This window comes from Neoarius graeffei, chromosome 13, assembly GCF_027579695.1.
Source record: "Neoarius graeffei isolate fNeoGra1 chromosome 13, fNeoGra1.pri, whole genome shotgun sequence".
NCBI classification, from domain to species: domain Eukaryota; kingdom Metazoa; phylum Chordata; class Actinopteri; order Siluriformes; family Ariidae; genus Neoarius; species Neoarius graeffei.
The window spans coordinates 58,148,498-58,159,528 of NC_083581.1; the positions used below are offsets into that span (position 1 = coordinate 58,148,498).

Below are 11,031 nucleotides of genomic sequence, written 5' to 3' on the forward strand. Positions count from 1 at the left end.
CTACATTTTGCCGCCTATGTAGTCCCCTACTTGTACAAAATTGAGTCATTCAGGATTCAGCCATGTTTTTGCTCGGCGTTAGCAAGTTACAGGTTTTTAGCTTTCTCCTGAAATGTTTTCTTTTATTTCTTCTTCCTCAGGGTAGTAAAACTCACTTTCGCTGTGAACACTGTCGTTATCGCTATCCATGCTGTAAAACTAATGCTATTTTGAATCCTCATTCACGGCTGTAATGCAAATTGCTTCCTCCTCGGTATACAAGTACACTTCCATGGCAGGGAAAAAACTACATTTTGCCACCTATGTAGTCCCCTATTTATACAAAATTGAGTCATTCAGGATTCAGCCATGTTTTTGCTCGGTGTTAGCAACAGTTAGAGGTTTTTAGCTTTCTCCTGAAATGTTTTCTTTAATTTCTTCTTCCTCAGGGTAGTAAAACTCGCTTTCACTGTGAACACTGTCATTATCGCTATCCATGCTGTAAAATTAATGCTATTTTCCTGAGAAATGCTGACACAAATTTATAAGATTTTTGATAATTTTATAAATACATCTTGTTTTTTTTAAGATAAATGTTGACCAAAAAAATTCTACTATGTTGTTTGCTTTAGAATATGTATCAGTTTTAGCGCTTTATAAATAATAATAATAATTATTATTATGTTGTGAATGAGCGAGTCGCCAGAGGTCCGTAACCGGGGTCTGTATTGTAGGATACGGACCCGTTCGCCAGCCAATCAGAGCGCAGGATTTGGACCGCGAAAAAAAAAAAGCTTTATTTTCATATAGGTTTTTTTTTTCTTTTTTATTTGTCTTAGAACTTTTTTTGACTTACCCCTGTGCATGAGTTGTATGCGGACGAAACGTGTGCTTGTCCCCCCTCTAAAAGTTCCACTTGGTACAATCCTTCTTAATGCGCATGTGCAGTGATGACATCGCCATGTTGACCTGTCATGTCAGCCTGCAGGAACGCGCGTGATAGTAAAGAGCGACGGGAAGGACGAGAAAATATCACCGTGTAACTGAATAACAGCGCTGCGTTTTTGTGGTGTATGAGTTTTCAGCTGGTCTTCGTCGATACTCATAGCAAACCTTTTAAGTGCGAAGAGTTTTGCAAAAGAGGCGACATGTTTAGGAAGAACAGAAACATTAAATATATATTAAATCTTGTACCGGGGAAACGACGCTTCGGGATTTACCGATTTTTGCCCATCTTTTTCTGCATCGGCGGTGTTATGGAGTGGGTCATGATAAACGTGAGAATAGGACGAGAGACATTTTGTAAGTGTGTGACGGTGTATTTGTGTGCACTTATGTGAACCTCAGTATCTTGTAGCAAAAAAAAAAAAAAAGCCAGCAGGATTTTGGTGGAAAAGCACAATACTAATATTAAAAAGCTCTATATGGTTAAGATCCAGGCCCTCACCTCTTCTATCCCTTAACCTGGGGTTGTTGGAGTACCATGAGTTTGCAACCAGTTTCCTCCACCTTGACCTGTTTCAGTCAGCCTCTCATCTCATTATCTCTAGCCGCTTTATCCTGTTCTACAGGGTCACAGGCAAGCTGGAGCCTATCCCAGCTGACTACGGGCAAAAGGTGGGGTACACCCTGGACAAGTCGCCAGGTCATCACAGGGCTGACACATAGACAACCATTCACACTCACATTCACACCTACGGTCAATTTAGAGTCACCAGTTAACCTAACCTGCATGTCTTTGGACTGTGGGGGAAACCGGAGCACCCGGAGGAAACCCACGCGGACACGGGGAGAACATGCAAACTCCGCACAGAAAGGCCCTCGCCGGCCACAGGGCTCGAACCCGGACCTTCTTGCTGTGAGGCGACAGCGCTAACCACTACACCACCGTGCTGCCTCAGCCAGCCTCTGTACTGCTACAAAGTCATGACCTGTCCACTCTTTATGTTGTCCTGCCATCGCTTCTTTTGTCATTCTCTCTTTCTGCTTCCATTTACTGTTCCTTGTAGCACTGTTTTTGTGGTGACATGGCCAAACCATGATGATTTTCTTCTCTTGACTGTTGTGATCAAGTCTCTGTGTAGGCCAATGGCTTCTGTAACCTTTCTCCTGACTTCCTCGTTTGTGACATGGTCCATATATGAGATTCCGAGCAGTTTCCTGTAGCATCTCATTTCCACTGAACTTATTCGTCTTTGTAGCTCTGCCGTAAGTGTCCATGTTTATTCAGGTGACAAGTGAGCGCATGGGCGGCACAGTGGTGTAGTGGTTAGTACTGTTGCCTCACAGCAGGAAGGTCCTGGGTTCGAGCCCAGTGGCCAGCGAGGTGTGAGTTTGCATCTTCTCCCCGTGTCTGCATTGGTTTCCCTCACAGTCCAAAGACATGCAGGTTAGGCTAATTGGTGGCTCTAAATTGACCATGAATGTGAATGTTTGTTTGTCTTGGTGTCAGCCCTGCAATAACCTGACGATTTGTCCAGGGTGTATCCTGCCTCTCACCCATAGTCAGCTGGGATAGACTCCAGCTTGCCTGCGAACCTGTAGAACAGGATAAGCAGCTACAGACAATGAATGGATGGAAGTGAGCGCGTTAGTCTTATTTTTGAGCCAATGGTGATGTTCTTGTCCTGCCAGATTGGTTTTAGCTTTGTCAGTGCTGTAGTGGCTTGGGCAATACGAGAGAGAATTTCGTGTTTGGACCCCTCATCTGTAACTATGGCACCTAGGTACTTAAATTGGTTAAGTGTTTGTCCCTTGATTTGTATGTCTCTAGTGGTGTTGGTCATAATTTTGGTTTTCTCGCTCGGTACTGATCTCTAAGCCATATGAACTTGATGTCTTGTCTAGGCAGTGGACCAAGATCCTGGCCCATTTGCTGCAAATGTGGTTTTAAAGTCATGCTAGTGGAGCCCAGCATTGACTGATCAGATGTTTTGTTTTTTTCTTTTTTTCTTCAGATGATGTCTACAGAAGAAAACGCTCTGAGAGGGAGTACCAACAGAAAATTGAGGATGGAATAATTGTACTTCCTGAATCAGAACCAAAATAAACATTTTCACTTCTGCAAATGTTCATTCTAGCTGACTGATACCATACCACATGTGGGGAAATTGAGATGTGATGAGATCTTTGCCAAATGGATTTAAAAGTGACTTCTATAAACTGAAGTTCCCACATGAGAGTAACGGATGGATAAATGCCCAAGGAAGAAAAAGTTTTTTTTTTCCCCAACATGTATTTATTAACAATTACAAGATCTGATTATGAGAGTACATCACTTTTGTCATTTTGTCCTAATTATTTCAACATTGTCACCTTTGTCATACATTTTGCGAAACTCATGAAATGAAATTCAATTCAGTCCCTTTCCAGGTATTGCATCTTCCCATGCACCAATTCTTACTTGTGCTATTTCTTAAAAAAATTTCCATGCTCAACATGCGTTTAAAATATTGTCTGATACATATACCATAGATGGTATACTATACTGACATACTACTTAGTACAGTAGTTTGAAGTTCTAGACATTGGTAATGTCTAAATGCAAAGCAAAGTCTGGACTAGGCCAAGCTTTGAAAGCCTTTTGCAGATACTAAGGGTGCTTGGAATAATAACCGAATGTGGTCATATTAGCCCCAGGTGCCAGTTAGACAGCTGCAGAGGGAATGTGTCGTCTCTCTACAGTCCTTCCACTGGATCTTCAGCTTACTTGTAGAGGCCGATTGGAAGAGATCTCAGACAGATGAAGATGTTTGGATGTTGGGAAAATATCACTGGGTTCCCATCCAGTCGCACCTCCTGCATCTTGTACCTGATGTAGTGCGTGTCGTTACTCTTGCAGAAGGTTTCAGCTGTCAGGCTGGTTATGTTGTTATTCTGCATATCAGAATGGAGAAACAAAATAGCATTCTCTTCTTATTAGGCAAAAATTTGGTTGTCATATATTTATTTTCAATACCATATATAGATATATTTTCTATCCATGGATATGATAGAAAAATGCTATTTAACCATAAAGTTGTTTGGGTTGTGGGTTTTTTTTTTAGTTTCTATAATTGTTTCACTGTAATAATATAAATCATTTGCATCCAAAGTGCAATCTAATTTGAGTTTTAATTCTTCCAATTTTATGAGCAGGTCTATTATCATATTTGCCATCTTTATTGGAGTAACTAATGCTTTGCACAGCACCACGAAAGTATTGTATTAATATCCCCCCCATTTTTTTTTATAGCCCTAACCTTTTTTTTTCACAATTTTGTTTAAACTTGCATAGTATAAATTGGCATATATGAATACTTTCCTGCATAATTTATGAAACATTCAGGCCTCATCATCGTAAATAGACCACTTTAAAATATGGCGAATGATCTATTAATATCCTCGAACTAGGGCTACATGTTTCTTAATGTTAGAGGGAAAAAGCTAGAAGGCGGGAAAATCTTAGGACGGAAGGAATCGGTTGTTACTGGTTTTTAACTGTCCGGTTTGTGTTTGTGCAAAAGTAAAGTATAGCATCTCACAGAGATGCTGTTGATGATGTCCCCCTCACTATTACAGGCCCTATTCTTTGGCCCTTCCTTTATATAACTAGTGCAGGGGGCGTCCAATCTTATCTGCAAAGGGCTTGTGTGGGTACAGGTTTTCATTCCTATCACGCAGGAGCTACAGTTGATGCCACCTGTTTAATCAGCTGATCTTGGCTTTCAGTAGACTCGGCTATGGCTTCTGCATGATTGGAATGAAAACCTTCTCCCACACCAGCCCTTTCTGGATAATATTGTACACCCCTGTTGTAGTGCATGCTAGAGTTTCAGCTATCATGTATAGTGTTTATATACAGGCATGTGAAAAAATTAGGACACCTCATGAAATCCTGTGTATTTTAAAATATATTTGGACATATGGGTATTTAATGTAAATTTTAATTAAAATGAGGGATCCAAGTAATATAACTAAACAATAAAAAAATAAGAAAAGCCTTTTTAAAACTTTCTGTAAAATTTAATTAAAAAATAATGCAATTTCTGGTGAGGAATAAATTAGGACACCCCCCTATATTATCCCTCTTAAAATGTTGAAAATCCCAAACAGGTGCATCACGTCAGGTGCACATGATTAGTATATCGTTACCCAGCATTTGAATGGAGCCTTGCCCTATTTAAACCTCAAATTTAGTTTGGTGTGGCCCTGACAGTTGGGATGTTGAGGTGAGCGCCATGGTGAGGTCTAAAGAGCTTCCTGATGCCCTCAGAAAGAAGATTGTGGCCGCTTACGACTCTGGTAAAGGATTCAAAAAGATTTCAAAAGCATTTAACATTAGCCATTCCACCATTCGCAAAATTATTTACAAGTGGAGGACATTTAAAACAACTGCCACCATGCCAAGATCTGGCCGTCCGAGCAAGTTTACCCCAAGAGCAGAACGCAAGATGGTCAAAGAGGTCCTGAAAAATCCTAAAGTGTCATCAAGGGAATTACAGCAGGTTCTGGCAACTGTCAATGTGAAAGTGCACGACTCTACCATCAGAAAGAGACTGCACAAGTGTGACTTGCATGGGAGGTGTGCAAGGAAGAAACCTTTGCTCTCTAAAAAAAACATCAAGGCCAGACTGAAGTTTGCCAGAGAGAACATAGACAAAGACCACGACTTCTGGAATAAGGTTCTTTGGACAGATGAGTCTAAAATTGAATTATTTGGACACCAGAACAGAAGACATGTTTGGCGTAAACCAAATACAGCCTTCCAAGAAAAGAACCTCATACCAACTGTAAAGCATGGAGGGGGCAGTGTCATGGTTTGGGGATGCTTTGCTGCAGCAGGACCTGGCCAACTCACCATCATAGAATCCACCATGAATTCTACTGTGTATCAGAGGGTGCTTGAAGAAAATGTGAAACCATCTGTCAAAAAATTAAAGCTGAAGCGTAACTGGATACTGCAACAAGACAATGACCCAAAGCATACCAGCAAATCCACCAAGGACTGGCTAAAAAAGAAGAAGTGGAGAGTCCTGGAATGGCCAAGTCAAAGCCCTGATCTTAATCCCATCGAAATGCTGTGGGGTGACTTGAAACGGGCTGTACATGCAAGACACCCCTCAAACATCTCACAGCTAAAAGAATTCTGCATTGAGGAGTGGGCCAAACTTTCTCCTGATCGATGTCAGAGACTGGTAAAAGGCTACAAAATGCGTCTCGTTGAAGTTATATCAGCCAAAGGGGGCAACACTAGCTACTAGGGGGTAGGGTGTCCTAACTTTTTCCTCCATTGAAATACATACTTTATTTTTTTTCTTTTTTTGGATTTGTCAAACAATGTTCATTTTTGTTGTTAAATTGCAATCAAATCACTTTCTTTTTGAAAAATACATAAAAACATGCCTGGATATTGGTATGTGTACCATTTCTAAATAAAAAGCTGATTATTTAATGGGGTGTCCTAATTTTCTCACATGCCTGTAAGTTTCACCCCTTGAACATGTCTACATTTTGTAATGTTACAATCTGGAATTGAAATGAAGTTAATTTGGAATTTTTTTTTTGATTTGCATAATGTATAACATTTCAAAGTGTGAAATGTTTTGTTTTATGAAGGTTGATTAAAAAAAAAACACATGAATTTGGCGGTTGAGTCAGTACTTGGTAGCACCAACACTGGCTGCGGATGCAGCTGCAAGCCTTCAGGGATATGTCTCAATTGTCTTTGCACATCTGGATCCTGATATTTTTGCCAGTTTGTATTGGCAAAATTGCTCAAGCGCTCTTGGATTGGATAGAGACTCTTGTGAACAGCAATTTTCAAGTCTTGTCACAGCTTCTTTATGGGATTAAGGGGTCTTGAGTTTGACTGGACTATTCTAACACCTTCAGCTTCTTGTTTTTTGAACCAAGCTAGCTTTTTCAGTATGCTTAGGGTTGTCCTGTTGGATGGTGAACGTCTGCCCCAGGCCTGAAGTTTCTAGGATTGCTCTGTATTTAACTCAGTCCACTCTTGCTCTCAACCTAGACCAAGTTCCCAGTCCCTGCAAAAAAAAAAAATCCAGAGCATATGATGCTACTACCGCTAAGTTTCACTGTGAGGATGGGGATGACCAGTGTGGCTGCAGGATTTCTGCCAAATGTATTGCTTTGTGCCAAGGCCAAAAATATCAGCTTTGGTGTCATCAGACAAAACCTTTTCTCACATGTTTGTTGAGTCTCTAGCATGCCTTTTGGCAAACTCCAAATGGCTTGCCGTTCTTCCATAAATCTCTCCAGATCCTTTAGAGTTGCACTTGGCCTCTTGATTGTTTCTCTGACTAATGCCTTCCTTCAGTTGTATATTTACATTAAGATCACATAAGTTTTATTCCACACAGAAGAACTTAATTGGTAACTGATTGAACTAGAGCTAATTTAGGTGTTTCACAGCAATGGGTTGAATAATTAACTAATTTTGTAAACTGTGTTGTAACCCCCCCACACACACAAACAAACAATATTATTGGCTCTGTTGTGTAGATTTATGACATAATCTCAATTAATTAAGACCATTTTTAGCTCTGGATTGTGGAGTTATAAAATATGGAAAAGTTCAAGGGGGTGAATACTTGTGCAAGGCACTGCACATGATATTTGAAGTACTTTTAGCTTCAAAAGGATGAACAATATCAGTGTGCTGTATTCATTTGCTCAAGGTTTCTATGTAACGTTCTTGGCTAGGATTTTTTGTTTTGCCACTATCACGTGGGGATTGGTCATAAGGTATTTTAACGTGAGAAACTTTGTGACAACAGTTGAGTAATGACAAGAAAACAGATTTACGTGTATTATAAATATCAAAATGGAATATTATTTAAATCCAGACAAGTAATCTAGTTTAGATTACATTACTGCTAACGCTGATGATGCATATTTATGTATGTTTACGTGATGAATAATGAACAGACATGCAGATGCACAACATGCAGACTCTCAGGAAGTGGTGGAACGGCCTCCAGTTCATTGTCACCAAGGTAGAGATATGCCAGTTTTTTGAGTTTCTGTAATTGCAAATGCATAGATTATTTGTAAAATACATCATCTTAATTATCTCTTGTTTTCTGGCACACATTTATCACACATTCATTACCTTTAAAACAGTTGCTCTGACACCTTTTGTTTTGAGTTTATTGGAATTGACATTGAGTGAGACAAGGTTTGAAGGCAGCATTGGTAGCTTGAATAGTCTGTTCTCAGCAAGAGTAAGTTCTTCCAGATGGGTCAGTTTGGAGAAGGCTCCATCCTCTATTTCCGAAATGAGATTGGCAGTCAGATCGATCCTTTTCAATGTGGCTGTAATTAAAATACATATAAACAATTTTAGAAAGCCATAGACTGTAAGAGAATATAATTATGAAAATATGCTTAGCTTTCCAAGGTTCTGTCGGAATAGTGTGACTTGTTGCAGCACATAAGGAGTGAGTTAGACATCTGGCGAAAGGCTAAGAGCTTTAGGCTGCAAGATTAAATAGTTCTAAAAACTCTCTTCTTATCAAGAGCTGTGTGCCGGCTTCAGATATCACCTTTTGGAAAGTATCGTTCATTATTCTGACTACACTGATTCGGCGCCAGACATTACACATTATATTTACTTCAGCCACTCCCAGTATAATTCTGCTTACCAACATCAGCAAAGTCGCTGCTGGTGATTCTGGCGATTTTGTTAAAGCGTGCATAAAGGTATGCTGTTTCCCTTGGCAAAGCTGGGATTTTTGTCATGTCTGGGCTGATCTCTTCACAATACACAGATCCAGACAAACATACACACAGCAAGCAAGTGGGAAGATCTAAGGGGAAATAATTGACATCATCTTAAATACTTTTCTAACTTGGATATTAACATTTGATGTATGTGTTTATATACAAATTAAACAATCACCTTCTTTTTTCTCTACTGCTGAACCTTCTTCACCTGTATTATCAATGCTTTCATAGTCTGAGACTGCAATGACCTTTTCCTTGGATGGGGTCCATCCAAGAAGTAAGAAGGGAATAAAAGAGAAATGTTGGTGCATGTCCTTCACTATACATCTACTGTAAATTCAACCATTTAATTAATTATTTGCTCAGATCCAGATCAGTTCCAGTTTGTTGAATTGCTTGTGCCACAGAATGTTTGTCCCAGCATGGACGTTACACTGCTGTCTACTGCATACCATTGCTTAGATCCATATTTTTTTTTTTAAATCTGGCATGACACGCTTATTTCTATTATGTATTATTGAAGAAAAATATTTGAATGATATATAATATTGCTTCAAATAAAGTAAAAAGTAATTTTTCACAAACATGCAACCATGTATTCAAATGTACCAGTTTAACAAAAAAATCCCTTTCCTATAATTTGTTAGATGTTAGGATTCTTACCTTTTTTTTCTTCGCCTCCATTAAAACACTATCTTTGGACTGCCAGTCATCAAAATCCACTATCAGAAAACCACTGTTTTTAAGTTCCGTTTCATCATTTTGTGTAGTTGCACATAACATCCATGGTGCAATCATAAAGTAGAAAAATAACATCCTCAGGTCCATTTTCTACAGTTCAGAAGGTGTGCTGAGAGACAGAGAGGGAGATCATGAGTGTGTAGCCCTGTGTATGAAATGAGAGCCTTTAAAATCATTTTGTGGAGGCCCTGCCTATGAGAACTGAGACTCTGAGACGGCCCTTAACTCACTGTGTGCTGTTGTATAGTATGTCAGGTAGATGCCTCCCCAAATGTGTCCTTCTCTAAGTCCTATATTACTGTTTAATGCGCTTTCTTGCGCTGTTCTAGAAGAATATGCTAGTCTGGAAATTTATTATGATGTTATGATGGTCTTGGTATGTATCAAGCAAATGCCAGATCTCTCAGGAAATTACAAAAGACTGATTTATCTGTGAATGTGCTCAGGATTATCCACAGATTATCCAGCAATGTGATTATCATAATGGAGAGAAAAATGTGAGAGGAAAGGAAAAACATTTTCATAGAGAGGAGATAAATATTTTCACAATAAATCAGTTTTTTTAAGGGAATAACTTCTTTTTTTTAAATGGTGAAGAAGCAGAACTCTGGCAGTTAAAATAAAAGACCTCAAACTCATCAGGAAATTACTATTAAATCAGGAATCTTGGCCTAAGCTCGTTTAAATGCAGTGTATGTCAAAGCCCAGAAAACATTGTACAATAAAAATAGTGGCTCTTTGGAGTTTATGCAGTGTCAGGAATAAACTAATGGCCGTACAGTTTGTGAAAAAACTCTGTTCCATTACCCAATCATGCTGAATTTGTCAAGTAAACACAACTGGATAGTGAGAAAGACGTAATGTCTTGTGCTTAAAAAGGAAAAGAAAACTTGTTACAATATCCTATTAATAAACTCTTAATAAACCACACAATTTCTCACAACACAATGCTGATGGAGACAGTCTACGTTTAAAAATGATTTTTCTGAGAGGCCATCCCCTTCCCTGAATGCAGGCTGCAGAATCCAAGGATCTGATCAATTTATCAGGTCAAGCAGTTCTTTTGCTAAAATCTATTTTGTTATGAAAGATTACTTGGTAAGAGACAAAGTCAAGGACAACATCTAGTTAAATAGACTTTGAAATAGCTCTTCCTTTTCTGCCCCTGGGTCCTGTTACATAACCTCATGGCAGGATCCAAGTAGACAAATGATATAAGTTGTCCCAGACCCAGAAAACTGCAAAGGAAGAACAGAAATTTTGATCCAGATGTTTTTTTCCCTTGCAGTTCCTGCATCATGGGAACTCTGAACTCAGGAACAGATGTGAAAGTTATAAAGGAAAGCCTGGCTGACTCAGCCTGCATCATAACGCACCTATCAATCAACACATAAATATAGGTTAAGCGGCTAGGTAGTTAAAAAGACATTCGTCATCTGGGACTTGTCAGGTGAAGTTCCAATAAAATACTTTCAGGATTAAGAACACATAACATCTAATATAGGATAATCATCACAACAGTGAAACATTTCATCTCACTGATAAATGTGTATACTAAACTAACTGCAAAATTATCAAAAATAT

At 39.1% G+C, this 11,031-nt stretch overlaps 2 protein-coding genes across 2 annotated transcripts; one reads left to right on the forward strand and one right to left on the reverse strand.

The window, feature by feature from the left end:
* Positions 1-947: 947 nt before the first annotated feature.
* Positions 948-3,251, forward strand: LOC132896958 (ubiquinol-cytochrome-c reductase complex assembly factor 5). The gene is made up of 2 exons (XM_060938160.1): positions 948-1,281; positions 2,937-3,251. The coding sequence occupies exons 1-2, from the start codon at positions 1,053-1,055 to the stop codon at positions 3,026-3,028; spliced, it is 321 nt and encodes a 106-aa protein (XP_060794143.1). The 5' UTR covers positions 948-1,052; the 3' UTR covers positions 3,029-3,251.
* ognb (osteoglycin, paralog b) lies at positions 3,210-9,719 on the reverse strand. The gene is made up of 6 exons (XM_060938159.1): positions 9,370-9,719; positions 8,882-8,960; positions 8,625-8,789; positions 8,093-8,295; positions 7,911-8,003; positions 3,210-3,855 (listed from the first exon to the last, which is right to left on the reverse strand). The coding sequence occupies exons 1-6, from the start codon at positions 9,532-9,534 to the stop codon at positions 3,685-3,687; spliced, it is 876 nt and encodes a 291-aa protein (XP_060794142.1). The 5' UTR covers positions 9,535-9,719; the 3' UTR covers positions 3,210-3,684.
* Positions 9,720-11,031: the final 1,312 nt, after the last annotated feature.